The 21,639-nt window shown below is 39.9% G+C and overlaps 1 protein-coding gene across 1 annotated transcript in view; it reads right to left on the bottom strand.

The window, feature by feature from the left end:
* DNAH6 (dynein axonemal heavy chain 6) overlaps positions 1–21,639 on the bottom strand; it is a 287,841-nt gene that overhangs the window by 121,070 nt on the left and 145,132 nt on the right. The window contains exons 33-38 of the mRNA XM_062208725.1: positions 12,918–13,473; positions 11,450–11,572; positions 6,224–6,406; positions 5,599–5,742; positions 1,586–1,807; positions 651–798 (exon numbers count right to left, since the gene is read on the bottom strand). Of these exons, the coding sequence (XP_062064709.1) occupies positions 651–798; positions 1,586–1,807; positions 5,599–5,742; positions 6,224–6,406; positions 11,450–11,572; positions 12,918–13,473 (1,376 nt within the window). The remainder of the gene's footprint in view (positions 1–650; positions 799–1,585; positions 1,808–5,598; positions 5,743–6,223; positions 6,407–11,449; positions 11,573–12,917; positions 13,474–21,639) is intronic.

Here is a 21,639-nt window from a genome sequence, read left to right as displayed (position 1 = left end):
CATCCACGGAGAGGGCCATCTCATTGCCAGCCAGGGGGAGACACTTGTCCTTTCCTCACCCCCTCCCCCAATCCCAACTCACCAGAATCACCAACAGTGAGCGTGGGGAGCAGTAAAGAGCGCCCATGCCTCTCCTCACCACTAGTACCTGGAGCCACAACCCTGGCTATGACAGAGAAGAGGAGCAACTTTGAATTGGGTTTGAGATTGAAATTTTGCATTGGTCCAGACTCAAAATGTCTGAACGTGACCAGGAAGTTAAGTTATTTATCCTAGAAGTTAATAAGGAAGGACGGACAGGGTGATACCACACAACTTGGTTGAACAGTTCCAGGCTGGTTCCTCATGGAGTTCAGAGACCTCAACGTGCAAGATATAAAGAGGGTGGTTTGTCTTAAATGGGAGGAAATCAGTGCAAGGGTGAAGAGCCTGGAGAGGCAGAGGTTGAAGATGTTCCAAGTCAAAGAGGAGGGCGATGGAAATGAGATCAAGCACTGAGAGATCTAGCGCAGGAAAGATTCACCTTTACGAAGTAAGCGCAGAACATAAATTAAACAGAAAATATCCAATTGTCACGACAAGCACTGATTGTATGATACATTAGTTTTATGAATAATTTGTGTGCGACCAACTGAAAGGATAATTCTTACCTAGGACGTTTTTTCTTTTCCTTTCCAGTTTCGACTCAATGATCTCTTGTGTCCTTGCAGATGACGTTTGAGCAGAAAAATTGAGATAAACAGGGACATATCCAGCCGATTCTTGTATTCTATTCAGCAATCCTTTTGCAATAACAGACTTTAAATAAAAAGTTAATTAAATTCACATTTAACATCTTTTGGTTGCCTATATCGGTTATAATTGAGTACAAGAAGAAGTAGGATAACAAGAGAGGTTAAAGTCAGATAGAAATGTGTACTTTGCTTTTACTAGATACCCCACTTAATTATATATATCAGAACCAAAGAAATGTTCTTATCAACTCTACCTCAGCAGAAGGTTTTATTTTAGTTTTTCTAAATTCCATCTTGGTTACTACCCAAGCCAATTTGATAGGACAAGTCACCAAAGATCCACATTTGTTTTAGAAATATTTAGAAGGAAACAGTGAGCCCATTTGGGTAGACTTTTCTAAAGCCAAGAAGCCTAAACGGTCCTCCTCTAACTGACTCCCTGCCTCCCACAAACAGTATGATGACACCAGTGCTGTGTCAGCTAGAAGTAAATCGGCAGATGGGACAAGCTTATCTTTATCAGTGATCTTTTAGGGACACAAACTGCTCTGGCCAATTCCCACAAAACCAGTGAAGTGGTGGTCTCAGAAATACTGATGGGATACAACACAAAAGCCCCTGTACATAAACACTAGTATACAGGATTTTCTGGTTTATGCAATATCAACCTAAGGATCTATTCACAAACCACCAAGCTTTGGAGTAATTCCCAGGGTTGATATAGAGTCACCATAGTTACTTTCTTCCTAAGACAGGCATAAAATTTCCCGAGGAATACTGTATCATTTCTGGTGCTGCCTCCTATGCCTACGTTTTTGGATAGTACTTCTTGTCTGACGTAGGTTTCCCACCTTGCCAACTCCAGTTAAGCCAGTGAACAGCACTGAATGCTTGACAGCCAGTAGCTTTTCCATCAGATACCCATAGCGCACTGTGTCAGTCGTGGGGACAAGCATCTCAAAAAATGGGACATCTCGGCTGTACTTGAAGGTAGGTATGATTCGTTCCCAGGGATCCAGCCTTTTGGTGTCAAAGTCCATGTGAATGCTCCACAGATCACCAGAGCTGGGAAGCTAAAGCACACAATTAAAGCTGGCTTTCAATAGGCAGTAGATCATATTGACACATGGTAGGAGACACAGTCTCACAGAAACAAGGGTGATCAGAGAAGATAAACGGATTTGGATTTCTTTCTCTCTATAGACCATTTTTTTAAAACATAATTATGCAATACAACGAACGAAAAAAATCTGATATGGTTATATTAAAATCCTGTGTTGGAATTGTAAAGCACTTTCAATTCAATTTAGCATTGAGAGGTTTACTCCATGCCACATCTTGTAGTTGGTGCTGGGGAAAAGTGCTAAAGGATGTCCAGTCTCTGTCTTCAATGATCTTATAATCCAAATGAGGAACTCAAGAACTTCAGGTAGTAGCCGTGGGGAAAGAAGGGATCCAAGGAAGTTGTTTATTACAGTCACAAAGGAGAGAAGGCTCATTTTTCAAAATTTGAGGGGTAGAGGTGGCAACAGAGCAAGAGTGAACAAAAGAACCTGTCTACTGTTTCACTCCTCAAATGCCTACAATGCCAGGAGCCAGGAGCACAATCTGGGTCTCATGTGAGAGGCAGGGACCTACTCACTTGAGCCATCATGGGTGCCTCCTAGAGTCTGCATTGTCAGGAAGCTGGAGTCAGGAGGTGGAGCTGGGGGTTGATCCTGAACAGTCTGATGTGAGATGCAGGCATCTTAACCATTAGGCTAACACCCATTCTTATCCTATTTGAAAAAACCTCTTGAGGTCCCATGTAACATCTTTTGTAAGATTTTAAGAGCCATCTCCTGCTGCCCTCTGATGATCCCACATGACTTGCGTGGAACTGGTGGGTGTGTCTGTCTTAACAGTCCAGTTGTCTTGAGTCTTCTTAATGCCACAAGCATCTGGAGGATCCAGTAGGGTCTCATGTTTACTGAAAATCCTAATCTAAAGGTCAGATTCTTAGAGAATCCTTTTTATTTTGGTAGCTTAATCTAATTTTAAAAACTTAAAAACTAAAAGAATACTACAAAGATCTCTCATGTGTCCTTTATTCAGATTTACCAATTGTTCACATTTTGCAGTATTTGTTTTATTACTATCTTTCTCTCACTCTGTGAGAGCCAATTGTACAAATGATTCCACCTTACTTTAAGTAGTTGAGTGTATTTTTTTTTTTTTTTGGACAGGCAGAGTGGATAGTGAGAGAGAGAGACAGAAAGAAAGGTTTTCCTTTTTCCGTTGGTTCATCCCCCAAATGGCTGCTACAGCTGGTGCACTGCACCGATCTGAAGCCAGGAGCCAGGTGCTTCTCCTGGTCTCCCACGCGGGTGCAGGGCCCAAGCACTTGGGCCATCCTCCACTGCACTCCGGGGCCACAGCAGAGAGCTGGACTGGGAGAGGAGCAACCGGGACAGAATCTGGCGCCCCAACTGGGACTAGAACCCGGGGTGTCGGCACCGCAGGCAGAGGATTAGCCTAGTGAGCTGCGGCGCCGGCCAAGTGTATATTTTCATACATAACCATAGTAAAAATAACCAAAATCAGGATACTGAACACTGATATTACTATGTTTTTTCTTTCTTCAAGTATTTCCAATTTTTCCTGTAACTATACTTTTTTTCCAAGTCTATATTACATTTAGTTTTTTTTTTTTTTTTTTTTGACAGGCAGAGTGGACAGTGAGAGAGAGACAGAGAGAAAGGTCTTCCTTTTTCCATTGGTTCACCCCCAATGGCCGCTGCAGCCAGCGCCCCGCACTGATCCGAAGCCAGGAGCCAGGTGCTTCTCCTGGTCTCCCATGCAGGTGCAGGGCCCAAGGACTTGGGCCATCCTCCACTGCACTCCCGGGCCACAGCAGAGAGCTGGACTGGAAGAGGAGCAACTGGGACAGAATCCGGCGCTCCGACCAGGACTAGAACCCTGGGTGCCAGCGCCACAGGCGGAGGATTAGCCTATTGAGCTGCAGTGCCAGCCTACATTTATTTCTATGTCATTAGTCTTTTTTCATCCAGAAAAGCTCCTCAGCTTTTGTGTCTCATGAAAGGACATATTTGAGTCAGTTTATTTTAGAAAATACTGATCAGTTTGGTTTTTTCAGGTGTATTCTCAGGATTATAGTCTGGGTATGTATTTTTGAAGAGAAATCACAAAGACAAGAATATAGCCCTCACAGTGTCCCAGTTCAGGAGGAAGACTTGACACTAATGAAGTTAAATTAATCAAGTAATTAAAAAGTTAATATCTGCACAGTTTCTATTAAAGTTACTATTTTGGGGGGCTGGCACTATGGCACAGTGGGTTGAAGACCTGGCCTGCAGCGCCGGCATCACATATGGGTGCTGGTTTGAGTATTGGCTGCTCCACTTCCAATCTAGCTCCTTGCTAATGCACCTGGGAAAGCAGAGGAGGATGGCTCAAGTCCTTAGGTCCCTGCACCCACATGAGACCCAGAAGCAGCCCCTAGCTCCTGGCTTTGTATTGGTTCAGCTCCAGCTGTTGCAGCCATTTGGGGAGAACCAGTGGATGGAAGACACTTGTCTCTCTAATCTTGACATTCAAAGAAATAAATCTTAAAAAGATTTTTTGTCTTTGAGCATATTAGTTTGTGGAAATACTTTCAAACCATGTAAATATTGTTTCTCAATAAAATTTCACCTACTGATTTTAGTATCTGTTGATGATTCCTGAATAAATCAATATTATGATAATGGTGTAATATGATGATTTCCTAATTCTATCCATGACTCCTACTACACCAATTTGTTGGGGCTGGTCTTAAGGAAGAGCTTTTTCTTCTCCTTTACATACTTATTTAGACATATACGGTTTTGTTAAAAGTCTGTAAGTGCACACTATTAATTTATTCAGAGGTAAAATTTTAGACAGTCATCATTTATTTTGATGCTCCGATATACCCAGTTTTGACCAGTGGGAGTCCCTCCCAACTGGCTCCTGAGTTCTTCTGACATGTCACATCATTCTCCACATTCTTTTTTATTATTCGGCATTAGAAGATCCAGGCTCATTTTGTACATTCCCTATACCAGTTTTGGAATCAACTCTTTCACTAAGGATTCCCGATTCCCATTCGTGGAGCACACGATATAGGAATTTGGATGCTAGTTATGCTCCTTTTGCTACTGAGGTGTCATTGTGTCTAATCTCTCTTAGCACAGAATTAAGGATTTGTGTATGTATGAATATACATAGACACATGTAACATACACACAGAAGCTCCTTGATGAATGAGGGGTTATGCCCTAATAAAACTATCTTAAAAGTACTGTAATTTAAGAATACACAAACATCAATTTTCATGTTTAGGTGTATATATGCTAATATTTTGAAAATTCACAAGTACTGACACCTCCAATTGCAATCCAGTAACACAGGGTACATTCTAATTTTTCTCCTCCCATATAAATCTCTAACAGTGAGAGACCTGTTTGTCATTATTCTCTATATCTTTATTCACTTCCTTAGTCTTAGGATACACAGAAAGTTGCTTTAAAATTGCAAACCATACTGTGAAAGAGATTTATAAAGCAGAAATTTAATATTAATCTATAAGAGTTTTTACATACTTACACTTCTTCATATAACTTGGAGAAGTCTAAATGTTTTAATGCAATACATGATATATATATATATACACACATATATATATACATACATATATATATATATATATATAGTTAAAAAGCTAATAGTTCAAAAAGTCTCTTGGTGAATAATCCACATTCACAGTAGAAATAAGGCTCTTAAAGTTTTAAAGCTTAATTTCAGTGATTCAGAATTACTGTGTTTGAATTTCTTTTGTTCTTACCCTGGCATCAGGATTATCATCAAACTGTGTTCGAATGAATGTATCAAAGGAATCCCAGTAGTTCTCAGTTAGGTTTCCACCCAAAGACCATAAATAACAGAATACAAAAGTCTGACATAGTACGGTGTTCAGCTTTGTCTGCTCCTGGAAGAATAAAGAGAAACAGTTTTATATTTTATAGGAAAACACAGGACTCCTAAGTTGTAAAGTCTAGAGGTCTTATTTTTTGTTGAGACACACAAATGGACACCGTGTATATTTTTATACCTCATTCAGTGGTGTAGAGTGATATGTTCTTATAGTTACATACAATAGAAGACTGAGAAAAAAGTGAGTGACAAGACATATTAGGAAAAGAAGCCCAAAGCTGTCTTTCAACTGACGACTACACCTTTGCTTATGACTGCATATGCAAGTTGCATAAACAGATTGGAAATATGTGGTATTGGAAATATGTTGTAGACAGCAAGGGAATCCAAAGTTTAATAGAGGAATAGACTATAGACTCTAGATTTTCAAGTTAGAAGGAATGTTAATCATTTCAGAAAACTTAGATTTACTTATAAAGGATCTGTACAATAATCTTATTTTCCTAGCATCATAGTAGTAAGAAAATTACTCATACCATTGCCAAGTTAGCTCCATCTTTCCCAAGTATTAAAGACTCCAATAAGCAACACAGGGTGGTGACTTTGCTGATGTCTACTTGTGGCATTGCTTGGCTGCACTTCTTGTTGATAAAATTTAAACCTTCATCAACATAACGTTGAAAAAGGTTCAATAAATATTCTTGAGTTTCCTCATTCAGCTGAAAAGGAGACAAAGAATATTTTAGCAAGACTAGATGAAATACATAATTAGGTTTAAAGAGATTAGTTAAAAATCTGTATATTTAAATATACTCAGTGACCTTTAGACCAAAATATATAAACATTAAAAAATAATCTCAGGGCACAGAGGTGTGACACCAGTAGCCTCAGGTACTGGAGAAGGTAATGCAGGAGGCCTGGGCTGTAGTGTGCTATGTCGATCATGTGTTTGCACTAAGTTCAGCATCAATATAGTGACCTTTTAGGAGTGGGGAACCACCAGGTTGCCTGGGGAATGGTGAATCAGCACAGGTCAGAAACGCAGCTGGTCAAAACTCCCATGCTGACCAGCATGAAAGTATCTGAAGCAAAATTTAAGGACACATTTGCAACACATGGAAAAGATTCTGGATAGTTGACAATGTTTAAATTCCAGACTAGTAAAGAGTACAGGAGTATTAGTTTTATTAATTCTTAAATTGTCCATATACATATATTTCATATACTCTCCTCTGTTAGTGATGTTTAACAATTAAGAATAAAAATATAGAAGTTTAATATATATATGAAAGGTAGTTTAAAAATGGATTCAGTCCCTCATTCCACTTCTACTCGACATTGCACAAGAAGTCCTAGATAATGCCATAGGACAATAAAAGGAAATGAGGTATACAGATTGGAAAGGAAGAAGTATTTGTTCACAGAACATGACTATCCAAATGAAAGTTCCCCACAAATTGACAAAACAAAGCAGGAACTTGGGAAAGCAAGGTGGCAAGATATGAAGTTAGCACATGCAAATATAAGTCACTTCTTTGTGTACTGTCAATGAACAACTGGAATTTGAAATAAATGTCATTAACACTGAAATCATTATAAAGCTAACAAAATATGTATTAAATCTCTATGAGGAAAACTAACACTCTGGTGAAACAAGTCAAAGAAGTCCTTAATAAATGGAGAGAAAACTAAACTTTGTTAGGGTTTCAGTTCTTCCTGATTTCATCTATAAATTCAGTACAATCTTAGTTAAGATTCCAGTAAGTTATATGGAAGATATTGGCAAAACATACCTAAAGTTTACGTAGAAAGGCAAAATACCCAGACTAGTAAATAAGATATTGAAGTTCAGAGTTGGAAGACCCTGATTTACTATAGTTATAATAATCAAGAGTGCATGGTTGGCAAAGGGACACAATAGGTCAACATAACAGAATAGACAGCTTAGAAATAGACCCAGACAGATACAGTAAACTGCAAGCTAATAGAGAAAGGATAGTCTTTTCAACAAGTGGTGCTAGAACAATTGAATATCCATAAGAAGAAAAAAGACTAGATCCTGACAGTATGCCTTTTATGAAGATTAATTCAAAATGGTTAGTAAACTAAATGTAAAACACAAGATATAAAACTTATAGAAGATAACATGAGGGAAATTTAGGTGACTGGGGTTTAAAAGTTTTTAGATATAACAACAAAAGCATATTTGAGAAAAAAATGGGTTAAGTTGTTCTTCATTAAAGTAAAAAGCTGCTCCGTGAAAGACTGTTCACTGTATTTGAAGAGAAATTTTTGTATTTGTATTGTTTTTTTTTAACTTTTATTTAATGAATATAAATTTCCAAAGTACAGCTTATGGATTACAATGGCTTCCCCCCCCATAACTTCCCTCCCACCCGCAACCCTCCCCTTTCCTGCTCCCTCTCCCCTTCCATTCACATCAAGATTCATTTTCTTTCTTTCTTTCTTTTTTTTTTTTTTGACAGGCAGAGTGGACAGTGAGAGAGAGAGACAGAGAGAAAGGTCTTCCTTTTGCCGTTGGTTCACCCTCCAATGGCCGCCGCGGTTGGCGCGCTGCGGCCGGCGCACTGCGCTGATCCGATGGCAGGAGCCAGGGGCTTATCCTGGTCTCCCATGGGGTGCAGGACCCAAGCACTTAGGCCATCCTCCACTGCACTCCCTGGCCACAGCAGAGAGCTGGCCTGGAAGAGGGGCAACCGGGACAGGATCAGTGCCCTGACTGGGACTAGAACCCGGTGTGCCGGCGCCGCAAGGCGGAGGATTAGCCTAGTGAGCCGCGGCGCCGGCCAAGATTCATTTTCAATTCTCTTTATATACAGAAGATCAGTTTAGTATATATTAAGTAAATATTTCAACAGTTTGCCCCTACATAGCAACACAAAGTGAAAAATACTGTTGGAGTACTAGTTATAGCATTAAATCACAATGTACAGCACATTAAGGACAGAGATCCTACATGATATTTTTTAAAAATTGATTAATTTTCTATGCAATTTCCAATTTAAAACTAAGTTTTTTTTTTCATTTTCAATTATCTTTATGTACAGAAGATCAATTCAGTATATACTAAGTAAGGATTTCATCAGTTTGCACCCACACAGAAACACAGAGTGTAAAAATACTGTCTCAGTACTAGTTATAGCATTACTTCACATTGGACAACACATTAAGGACAGATCCCACATGAGACGTAAGTACACAGTGACTCCTGTTGTTGATTAACATGGGAAGCAGGAGACACAGCAGACTCATAGAATAGCAGATGTCCTAAATAGCACTCTGGCCTCAGAATCAGCCCTTAAGGCATTTGGATCTGGCTCAAGAGCCCATGAGAGTATTTTAGGCATGGAAAGCCAAGACACTCTAGGGAAAAAAAAAAAAAAAAAAAGAAGACCTAAATGAAAGATCTCTGCGAGTGAGATCCCAGTGGAAAGAATGGGGCCATCAAAGAAGGAGGTACCTTTCTCTGAAGGGAGGAGAGAACTTCCACTTTGACTATGGCCTTGTCTAAATAAGATCGGAGTTGAAACTCAAAAGGCTTCCATAGCCTTGGCAGCTCATGACTAGAGCCTAGGGGGATTACTGACGCCATAAACAAGAGTGTCAAATTGTATTTGTATTGTTAATAACAACAATACAGGACATTGACTTGCAGAAACTATTTGCAAAATACAAAATCTGATAGAAAATTTGTATCCAAAATATACAACCCTCCAAAAACCCAACAATAAGAAAGCACATACAATTAAATGGAACAAAGACCTTTTTTAACATATTAAAGAAGATGTACAGATTATGAGTCAGCATATGAAGTCATATGTAATTAGGGAATTACAAATTAAAGCAACAAGATAGCACTACATGTCAGAGTAGATGAAATCCCAAACATTGATGATGCCCAGTGCTGGCTATGATGTGGGCAATAGGAACTCTTATTGTTGGTGGAAATACAAAATGATTAAAGCCACTCAGGAAGAGAGTCTGACAGATTCTTACAAAACTAACTATGTACCATACGATCCATCAACTATACTCCTGGGAATTTACCCAAATGAGTTGAAAGCTATGTCCACACAAAAACCTGCACACTAGAGCTTACGCCAGTTTTCACAATTGCCAAAACTTGGATAGGACCAGCATATCTTCAAGAAGGAGAATAGATAAATGAACAGTGGTACATCTATATGAAGTAATATTATTCAGTGCTAAAAAGAAATAAGCTATCAACTCACAGAAAGACATGGAGGCCTTTCCCTTTGCTAAGTGAAAAAAAAAATGTGTATTGCTAAGTCTGTCAAGGCTATGTTATATATAATTTCAACTGTATGGCATTCTGGAAGAGATAGTAAAATGGTTTCTAGGGGTTTGTAGATAAGAACTGATATATAGATATAGCTTCACTGTCCTAAAAATCTATTCTATATGATACTATAATGGTGGGTACAAATGACACAGAGTGAATCTTAAATGTAAAGTATGGACATTGGTTAGTAATAATGTGTCAACACTGGCTCAACAGTTTTAACAAGTGTACCATGCATCTATCCAATACAAAGGAGAAACTGTGTTTGGGGAAGGGGAGTACATGGAAACTCTCTGTACTTTGCTCAATTTTTCCATAAACCTAAAATGCTCTTAGCATAATCAAACCTGCTAATTAAAAATTACTACAGGAAGGTTTACAATCTTTTTGTATACATGAAAGTTCTCATTTCTGAGAATAATTTTGTAAAAAAAATTGGTTATTTAATTTAGTGGAGGGAGAGATGGAGAGTGGGAGAGAGGGAGAAAGGGAGAGAGGAAGAGGTCTACCTTTCATCCACTGATTTACTTCCCAAATCCCCCCAGTAGTTAGGGTTGGGCCAGGCTAAAGCCAGGAACTTCCTGGTCTCCCCGTGCTACTTCCCAGGGTAGGTGTTAGTAGGAAGTTAGTAGTGGAATGGAGAGTGGAGCTGGAACTTGCATCTAGGTACTCTGATATGGGATATGGGCATCCCAAACAGTGGCTTAGCAGCCTTGCCAAATGCCTTTCCATCATTTCTTTGGTAAAGTACTCCATTGTTATCAGATGAGAAAAACAACAGTTTTCAAAGTCATTTCTGGAGGGGCAGAGGCAGAGAAGAGGGTTTCCTTGGAGTCAGGGGTGGAATAGGGAAACGCTTCTAATGACTACTTTTTAAGTCAAGGTGAAGAGAAAATGCTACTTTAGAATGGAGAGGGTATGGAGGATAGTTTGGAACCGAGTTGTTCTGAATTGGGCCTCTGAGGTTAGAATGTGTCTTGGCTGTTTGCCCTACAACTGAAGTGGGAGGTGAACGGACTTTGTTTTTTCTCTGACTCTCAGAGGGGTTATGGGGCTCCTAAGAATCTACAAACAATGACAGAGTTCGGATTTAAATACTCTTTTTCTTCATTGTAACTCCATCTCATTAACCTTGAACTTTTTGCAAAGTATTTTCAATGCTGCAGCCTGTTCCAGGTGTTTCATTGGGAACTTGAGGGAGTAGCTTGTGTTTATACTCGAGAGGAACCATTCTGGAGAGAAGTCAGGCAGGGGAGGCAGGAAGTAGAGCCAGGTAGGCTGAGTAACAGTGGAGGCAGATGTGGGGGAGGGGCTGTAGAAGTTGATGGAATTCCCTCATGAGACCACAAGGAGCGCTTAACCTATTGCTACTTGTGCACTATTGGTCAGTGTGAGCCCTAACGAATGGAGGCATTGGGGAATACCTGGTTGTACTTACTTTTTTAGAAATACTCTTCATCCAAGTTTTAACATAAGGCATCCATTTCAATTCTCCGGGATCCACAAACACCATGCCACATCGACTTACTGTTGCAGGGGAGGCAACCCTTAGATCTTGCACCTAAAGTTGAAGAAAGTTCAGGAGGAAACAGTTAACGTGATACTTCCTTGTTCGGACCTCAGTGTGAATGATTCACACTTTGAAAGTTTAGCACTGAATGGCTTCATGTGGAAGAAATGTGGGAGAGCAGTAATTAGCTAGAAATGGGTAAGGAAACTTAAGTGAGGAATAAGGCAAAATAAAAAACAAACACACACACACACACACAAACAACTTGAACATATGTTGATATCATCAAAGCCTTATGGGAAGGGACAGTTATTTTTTTTCTTCTCTTGAATTTCTCTTTCCTTTCTCTTCTTGCATCCCAACACCTAGCCTAACACCTAGCACATGGTAGGCATTCAATCTCGTAGTTATGAATGAGTAGAGAAAGAGGGTGGTGTCCTAATATTTGCATTTGGTGCACATCCATATTTCAATCACTCAGGGTTGAAACTCTACTACAAAAGAGTAATTCAATAAGTATCTACAAAGAAATAGAATGACAGTTGGTATACTAGATAGTGAATGATATCAGTATGATAAAAACAATTTCATGACAGCTATGGTTTGTATATGATTTTAGTGTGTCTGATAAAGGGCTCATGTGCTGAATGCTTGGACCCAAAAGGACAATGTTAATAGGTGGTGAGAGGGCTGGTGAGGTGGCGTAGCTGATTAGGCTGTCGCCTGCAGTGCTGCCATCCCATATAGGTATCGGTTCAAGTCTCTGCTGCTCCACTTCTGATGTAGCTCCCTGCTAATGCATCTGGGAATATAGAAGATGGCTGAAGTCTCTGGGCTCCTGCATCCACGTGAGAGACTTGGAAGAAGCTCCTGGCTCTGGATAAGCCCGGCTCCAGCTGTTGCAGCCATTTGGGGAGTGAACCAGCAGATTGAATATCTGTCTCCCCCTGTCCCCTCTCTGTAACTCTACCTTTCAAATAAATTAAATAAATCTTAAAAAAGAAAGAGGTGGTGGGACCTTTACAAGGTGGGATCTAGTGGGAGGTCATTAGGTTACTGGGAGTGCTGTTCTGGACAGGATTAAGGAAGTTCTTGTGGGACCATAGGTCTTTAAGTGATGATTGTTCTAACAGAGCAAGACTGACCCTTTTCTCAGTCTTTGGCTTCTTGTCTCACCCAATCTCACCACGATGCCATCTGCCCTCACCACAAGCCCAACTGAAATTCAAGCTGGAGTACCCCTTTCAGTCTCCAAAACTGTGAGCTAAATAAACCACTTCTCCTTATAATGTGCCCAGCCTCTGGTATTTGGTTATAGCAGTGGCAGACAGACTAACACGAGGAAGGAATGCCAGCTGAGCCTGTGGTCTCACCCCACAGCAAGGCGCACATTTACCTCAAAGAGCATGTGGATCTGAGGTGTGAGTTTTATCCTCTCACTGTTGGCCAAGCAAAGCATCTTGTTGTCGTCCAACACTGTATTCATATTTTCAATCCAAAGAGCATCCACTGGCCCATCACTGATGATCCACTTATGGTCCTCGGAAGTATCATTTGCAGCTGCTCGGACGCTTAGTGCCATCAAACCGTCTTTCCATTCCAAGGTTATGTTGTTAACTTCACCATATAATTCACCCATTGTGATTGATTTAGGGTTAAGAACGTACGTTTTAACTGCTTGGAAAAAGGGGTTGCCTGTACCGAGTTTTTGCAGATTCCCTAAAGTTTCTGCTAGTATTCGGTAAACTGTGGTCTTTCCACCTCCTGTTGGCCCAACCAACATAACACCATGCCTTACTAGCATAGTCTCATAGAACTGTATCACTTTTTTAACCATACACATCTCAGGCTGAAGATTTTGTCCATTCATCACGTCCACGATTGTTGACTGCAAAATGCCATAATCATGTTCTGGAATTTGGACTCCAGGAAAAAGGTCAGATATGATTCCACTGGCAAAACAAAAAAAAAATCATTAAGGGTCACCAATGTTTGCTATTTTACCATATGTTACAATTAATTTATTAGAGATGACAAGCTGTATTTTTCCTCATTTGTCTCCTTTCCTTTTGAACATGAATTGTGTAAGACTGTCCTATGTACTACCACTTCTCTCATATCTTGTATAATTTTGCTTGTTTCCTATATAGTTGACAAATGTTCTTTAGTGTATTAGGAGAGTTTTGAGGGTAAGCAATTTCTTAATTTTCTATATCGTACCCAGAATGTAGCATAGCAACAAACACGTAGAAGGTAAAATTTCAACTTGGCTCCAAAGTTATTTGTACGATTTATTTGAAAGGTGGAGTTACAGAAAGGCAGAGGCAGGCAAAGAGAGACAGAGCGAGTGAGAGCAAGAGAGAGTGAGAGTGAGCGAGTGACAGAGTGAGACAAAGAGACAGAGCAAGACAGAGCGAGACAAAGAGAGACAAAGAGAGACAGAGACAAAGAGAGATGTCTTCCATTTGCTGGTTCATTGCCCAGATGGCTGCAATGGCTGGAGCTACGCTGATCTGAAACAGGGGGTTCTTCAAGGGCTCCCACATAGGTGTAGGGACCCAAAGACTTGGGTCATCTTCCACTGCTTTCCCAGGCCATAGCAGAGAGCTGGATCAGAAGTGGAGCAGCCAGGACTTGAACCAGCATCCATATGGGATGCCGGCACTGTGGGCAGTGGCTTCATCTATGCCATGGCGCTGGCCCCCTTCCAAAGTCTTTACACATATTGAGCAGTTTTCAAAAAAAAATTCATGTAAGATGTATATCACTGCAAAAACTATGCATGGGGGCTGGCACTGTGGAGCAGTGAGTTAAGCCACCACCTATAGCACCAGCATCTCACATGGGCACTGGTTTGTGTTCTGGTTGCTTTGCTTCCAATCCAGCTCCCTGCTAATATGCCACCCTCCACTGCTTTCTCAGGTGCATGTGCTTGGGCCCCTGCACCCTTGTGGGAGACCCGATTGAAGCTCCTGGCTTCAGACTGACCCAGCCCTGGCTATTACAGCTATCTGGGAAGTGAACCCATAGATGGAAGATCTCCCTCTAACACTGTCCTTAAAATAAATTAATCAATCTTAAAAAAACCCAGTATGCATGGAATTTAGAAAAATTCTACAGCAGAGCAAACTTATCTTTTAATTCCATTTTCCTTGAGCCTTTTCCTTTTTTATTATTAAGTTTACAAAACAAAGGTGTAATAGTATTACAATGAATTAAATTAAAAATACAAGTCCTAGGACCCAGGATACTTTCTTCTAGGAAACTTATAGAATTGTCACAAGTACAGAAAGTCAAACATAAGGAGCGTTCATCACTAGAATGGAAAACTGGGAAAAATCAAAATGTCCACGTCTAAGACTTTGCAAGTTAGAGCACACATGCTCCTCCACTTACAGTGGGATTATGTCCTGATAAACCCTGTGCATTTAATGTACATAATCTATGCAACATCACAGTTTACCACACAGCACTCTGTGCAGGGTCAGTTTCTTCTCAGAACCACGGAGGGTGTGCAGCATTGTGAGAGAGGATCATAGTGCACAACGATAGCCCAGGAAAAGATAAAAATTAAAAGTATGGTTTCTACTGAATGTGTGTCAATTTTGCAGCACTGTACAATGTTAAAAAGCATTAAATTGGGAGATGTTCCACTATGGCAGAATAGGGAGGGAGCTTACTGCTCTAGTCCAGGAGAAAATAGTTTAAAAATAGTGGAGAGCTGTGGTCTCAGGGAACAGTTAGGGAGAAAACAGCAGAGGAAACTCTATGCAAATTAGAGGGTCATGGTGGACCTACATGGAGGGCGTGGACACCCACAACTCAGAGGACAACAGCACCTGATGGCCTAATCACCAGCACTCGAAAGTGAGGTGAGATCATACTGTAGCAGCCCAAGCCATTGGCAATAAAACTGCAAGGAAGCCTCGAGGGAATTGGGCTTGTAGCCCCATGGGGGATAGTGTACATGCCAAACTTGGGGAGGGGGAGGAAAAAAAAAAGAGGGACACATTTTTCTCTCCCCAATCACTTTACAACGATGTCATGTAAAGAGCTGATAGAGCAAGTGCCATTTTGGACATACGCAACAGCTGCTCTAGCTCATGTTTGTGCCTAGGAGCCAGCCTAGTGGAGACTCTCGACTCTGGTGGGGAGAACTAACAGGAGGCTGGGAGAACATGACTGTGAGAGGCTTCTGTGCTGGGACTGTGGGATGACTCAATGTGTGGCTGGGGCAGTCACAGTGGGAGACTCCACATGCTCAGGGCTTCCTAGTTATGTGGTGAGGGACATTGCCGGGAAATCTGAGCTTACACTGAGGACTGCGCAGGTCTTTGTGTGGTCCCTGGGGCAGAGTGGATGAGTATTATACTCACTGAGTCCAGGCACTGGTCTCCTTTGTGGAGAGGAGCTCAGCTGAGCAGAATAAACTTCCCTTCTGATTTAAAAAGAAAAAAAAAAAAAAAAAAAAAAAAGATTTACCACACCAAACCTGGGTGTGTCACCTTAGGCATGCCCTTAACTTGGAGAACTGAACAGAGCTCCCTGGCCACACCTACCACACACCTCTAGATATTCACTAAAAGTAGACACCACTACTTACCTACAGAGTCTTAGTACAAAGATAAAAGCCACCACAGAAAGGAAAAAAAAAAAAAAAAAAGGAAGAAATGTGTATCTCCACAAATGCTGAACAAACACACTAATTCAAGAAACAAGAATAACGAAGACAACCTGACACCACCAAAATAACACTTCAATACTAGATTGTGAAGATGATGAGATGGAAGAAATGCAAGAAATAGAATTCAGAAAATTGATCATAAGATTATATAGAGGCAATCAGAAGCAAATGCACGAACTACTGAAATCCATACAGGACATAAAGGAAAATTTCTCATAGAAGAGTTTGGTAAATTATCAGGATATAAAGTCAATACACACCCCCCACAAACACACAAATCAACATTTTTTTGTATATAAAGAAAACGCAATGCCCGAGAAAGAAATTCTAAGATCAATGCCTTTCACAATAGCTACAAATATAGTCAAATACCTTGGAATAAATTTAACCAAGGATGTCAAAGATCTCTATGATGAGAATTACAAAACATTGTACAGATTTTGTATAGAATATAAATTTTGTATAGAATATACAAAAAAAGGAAAACAGGAGTCACTGTGTACTTACTCCTCATGTGGGATCTGTCCTTAATGTGTTGTCCAATGTGAATTAATGCTATAACTAGTACTGAAACAGTATTTTACACTTTGTATTTCTGTGTGGGTGCAAACTGATGAAATCTTTACTTAGTATATACTGAATCAATCTCCTGTATATAAAGATAATTGAAAATGAATCTTGATGTGAATGGAATGGGAGAGGGAGCGGGAGATGGGAGGAGTGCGAGTGGGAGTGAAGTTATGGGGGGGAAGCCATTGTAATCCATAAACTGTACTTTGGAAATTTATATTTACTAAATAAAAGTTAAAAAAAAGAAAAGGAAAAAAAAAGAAGTAGGGTATGGTGGGAAGAATCACTATGTTCCTAAATCTGTATACATGAAATGCATGAAATTTGTATACCTTTTATAAATTTTTTAAGGTTCATGAAAATTCAAATTATAAAAAAATTATGCATGGATTTCAAAATTTTTGCACCAAACTAAAAAAAAAATGAAATCCAGTCATTCGTAACAAGTCTCACAGAGACTGAATAGAGTACTTGAAACGAAATCTGTAGAGGTGAAATTGACACTTCGAGAAGTAGTGACTTGAGCTTCCCTTGTCTTGACTGTCAAGGAACAGTGTTTTTTTTTTTTTTTTCTTTCTTCATGCTATTTGTTGAACTCTATACTTAACACAGAGTTGATCATGTGTGTGTGTGGAGTCTATTGAGAATGCAGCTCAATAAAGAGTGAGGGTGGGAATAAGAGAGAGGAGGAAGTTGTAACTCTAAAGCTGTATAGTTCTGCATATATTTCTCAGACTTACTTTTAAGGGTACAGTTAAAAACTTGTCATGGGATTCCAAATCCCATTAAGCTTGGTGGTAAAAATACCATCTTAATTGTTAAAGGGATCATATTAAGCTTTTTTAAAAAAAGATTTATTTTATTTGAAAGAGAGTTACAGAGAGAGGTAGAGACAGAGAGGTTCACTCCCCAGATGGCCACAACAGCTGGAGCTGCACCAATCTGAAGCCAGGAGCCAGGGGCTTCTTCCCAGTCTCCCACATGGGTAGAGGGGCCAAAGGACTTGGGCCATCTTCTACTGCTTTCCCAGGCCCTAGCAGAGAGCTGGATCAGAAGAGCAGCAGCTGGGACTAGAACCGGTGCCCATATGGGATGCCAGCACTTCAAGCCAGGGCTTTAACCCACTGTGTCATAGCACCAGCCCCCACATTAATTGTTAAAGTGATGATATAAATAGGATCAACTGCCTGTTGACTGCAGAAGAAAAGCCATATGATTATCACAATAGACGCAGAGAAAGCATTTGATAAAATACAACACCCTTTCATGATGAAAACTCTAAGCAAACTGGGTATGGAAGGAACATTCCTCAATACAATCAAAGTAATTTATGAAAAACCCATGGCCAGTATCCTATTGAATGGGGAAAAGTTGGAAGCATTTCCACTGAGATCTGGTACCAGACAGGGATGCCCACTCTCACCATTGCTCTTCAATATAGTTCTGGAAGTTTTAGCCAGAGCTATTAGGCAAGAAAAAGAAATTAAAGGGATTGAAATTGGGAAAGAAGAAGTCAAACTATCCCTCTTTGCAGATGATATGATTCTTTATTTAGGGGACCCAAAGAACTCTACTAGGAGACTATTGGAACTCATAGAAGAGTTTGGCAAATAGCAGGATATAAAATCAATGCACAAAAATCAACAGCCTTTGTATACAAAGGCAATGCCATGGCTGAGAAAGAACTTCTAAGATCATTCCCATTCACAATAGCCACAAAAACAATCTAATACCTTGGAATAAACTTAACCAAGATCGTTAAAGATCTCTATGATGAAAATTAAAAAATCTTAAAGAAAGAAATAGAAGAGGATACCAAAAAATGGAAAAATCATCCATGCTCATGGGTTGAAAGAATCAGTATCATCAAAATGTCCATTCTCCCAAAAACAATTTATAGATTCAATGTGATACCAATCAAAATACCAGACATTCTTCTCAGATCTAGAAAAAATGATGCTGAAATTCATATGGAGACACAGGAGACCTCGAATAGCTAAAGCAATCTTGTACAACAAAAACAAAGCCTGAGGCATCACAATACCAGATTTCAGGACATACTACAGGGCAGTTGTTATCAAAACAGCATGGTACTGGTACAGAAACAGAAGGATAGACCAATGGAACAGAATAGAAACACCAGAAATCAATCCAAACATCTACAGCCAACTTATATTTGATCAAAGATCCAAAACCAATCCCTGGAGTAAGGACAGTCTATTCAATATATGGTGCTTGGAAAACTGCATTTCCACGTGCAGAAGCATGAAGCAAGACCCCTACCTTTCACCTTACACAAAAATCCACTCAACATGGATTAAAGACTTAAATCTATGACCCGACACCATCAAATTATTAGAGAGCATTGGAGAAACCCTGCAAGATATAGGTACTGGCAAAGACTTCTTGGAAAAGACCACAGAAGCACAGGCAGTCAAAGCCAAAATTAACATTTGGGATTGCATCAAATTGAGAAGTTTCTGTACTTCAAAAGAAACAGTCAGGAAAGTGAAGAGGCAACCAACAGAATGGGAAAAAATATTTGCAAACTATGCAACAGATAAAGGGTTGATAACCAGAATCTACAAAGAGATCATAAAACTCCACACAACAAAACAAACAACCTACTTAAGAGATGGGCCAAGGACCTCAATAGACATTTTTCAAAAGAGGAAATCCAAATGGCCAACAGGCACATGAAAAAATGTTCAGGATCACTAGCAATCAGGGAAATGCAAATCAAAACCACAATGAGGTTTCACCTCACCCCGGTGAGAATGGCTCACATTCAGAAATCTACCAACAATAGATGCTGGAGAGGATGTGGGGAGAAAGGGACACTAACCCACTGTTGGTGGGAATGCAAACTGGTAAAGCCACCATGGAAGTCAGTCTGGAGATTCCTCAGAAACCTGAATATAACCCTACCATACAACCCAGCCATCCCAATGCTTGGAATTTACCCAAAGGAAATTAAATTGGCAAACAAAAAAGCCGTCTGCACATTAATGTTTATTGCAGCTCAATTCACAATAGCTAAGACCTGGAATCAACCCAAGTGCCCATCAAGAGTAGACTGGATAAAGAAATTATGGGACATGTACTCTATAGAATACTATACAGCAGTCAAAAACAATGAAATCTGGTCATTTGCAACAAAATGGAGGAATCTGGAACACATCATGCTGCGTGAAATAAACCAGTCCCAAAGGGACAAATATCATATGTTCTCCCTGATCGGTGACAACAAACCGAGCACCAAAAAGGAAACCTGTTGAAGTGAAAGGGACGCTATGAGAAACAATGCCTTGATCAGCCCTTGTTGTGACTGTTGATGTACAATTTAATACTTTATCCCTTTTAGTATTTTTTTTTGTTTTAGTTAATACTACTGGTTGAACTCTGTAATTAACACACAATTATTCTTAGGTGTTTAAATTTAACTGAAAAGTGATACCGGTTAAACATAATAGTGGGAATAAGAGAGGGAGGAGATGTACAATTTGGGACATGCTCAATCTGACTTGTCCCAAATGGTGGAGTTAGAAATGTGCCAAGGGATTCCAATACAATCCCATCAAGGTTGCACATACCAATGCCATCTCACTAGTCCAAGTGATCAATTTCAGTTCACAATTGATCACACTGATAGGTCTAAGAGTCAAAGGGACCACATAAACAAGACTAGTGTCTGCTAATACTAACTGATAGAATTAAAAAGGAGAGAACAATCCAACATGGGAAGTGGGATACATAGCAGACTCATAGAATGGCAGATGTCCTAAACAGCACTCTGGCCTCAGAATCAGCCCTTAAGGCATTCGGATCTGGCTCAAGAGCCCATGAGAGTATTTTAGGCATGGAAAGCCAAGACATTCTGGAAAAACAAACAAACAAACAAAAAAAAAAACAACAGAAACGACCTAAATGAAATATATCTGCGAGTGAGATCCCAGTGGAAAGAACGGGCCATCAAAGAAGGAGGTACCTTTCTCTGAAGGGAGGAGAGAACTTCCACTTTGACTATGACCTTGTCTAAATAACATGGAAATCGGCAAACTCAAAAGGCTTCCATAGCCTTGGCAGCTCATGACTAGAGCCTAGGGAGGTTACTGACGCCATAGACAAGAGTGTCAATTGTTAAGTCAACAACAGGAGTCACTGTGTACTTACTCCTCATGTGGGATCTCTGTCCTTAATGTGTTGTCCAATGTGAATTAATGCTATAACTAGTACTCAAACAGTATTTTACACTTTATGTTCTGTGTGGGTGCAAACTGTAGAAATCTTTATTTAATATATACTAAATTGATCTCCTTCTGTGTATAAAGAAAATTGAAAATGAATCTTGATGTGAATGGAATGGGAGAGGGAGCAGGAGATGGGAGGGGTGCAGGTGGGAGGGAAGTTATGGGGGTGAAAAAGCCATTGTAATGCATAAGCTGTACTTTGGAAATTTATATTTACTAAATAAATGTTTTAAAAGACGTCTTTCTTGGTATAATAGATAAAAAAAAAAAAAAACAAAACAAACCTACACCATGGCACATCACTGTGAAAAATCAGAACACTGGAGACACAAAAAATATCTTAAAAGCTCTTAGAGGAACCATTCAGGAATGTGACCATCCGAGTAGCATAGGCACAGCAGTGGCAACATTGGAGTTTAGAAGGCAATTTCCTATCTGGAAATCCAGATGCAATGAAACCATTAACTGGGGGCGAGAGTTAGAACAAGCACGTTTTAAGACAGGCAAGATCTTGAAGTATTTCCTCTGCACCCTTTCTCAACAAAGTAGAGAAGAATGTGCTGTAGCAACATAAAGGGGTTGGCACAGGTTCTTGAAACAGAGGGTATGCTGGA

The sequence above is a fragment of the Lepus europaeus genome, chromosome 13, assembly GCF_033115175.1.
Source record: "Lepus europaeus isolate LE1 chromosome 13, mLepTim1.pri, whole genome shotgun sequence".
Lineage (NCBI taxonomy): Eukaryota > Metazoa > Chordata > Mammalia > Lagomorpha > Leporidae > Lepus > Lepus europaeus.
This window is presented reverse-complemented; position numbering and strand designations above follow the sequence as displayed.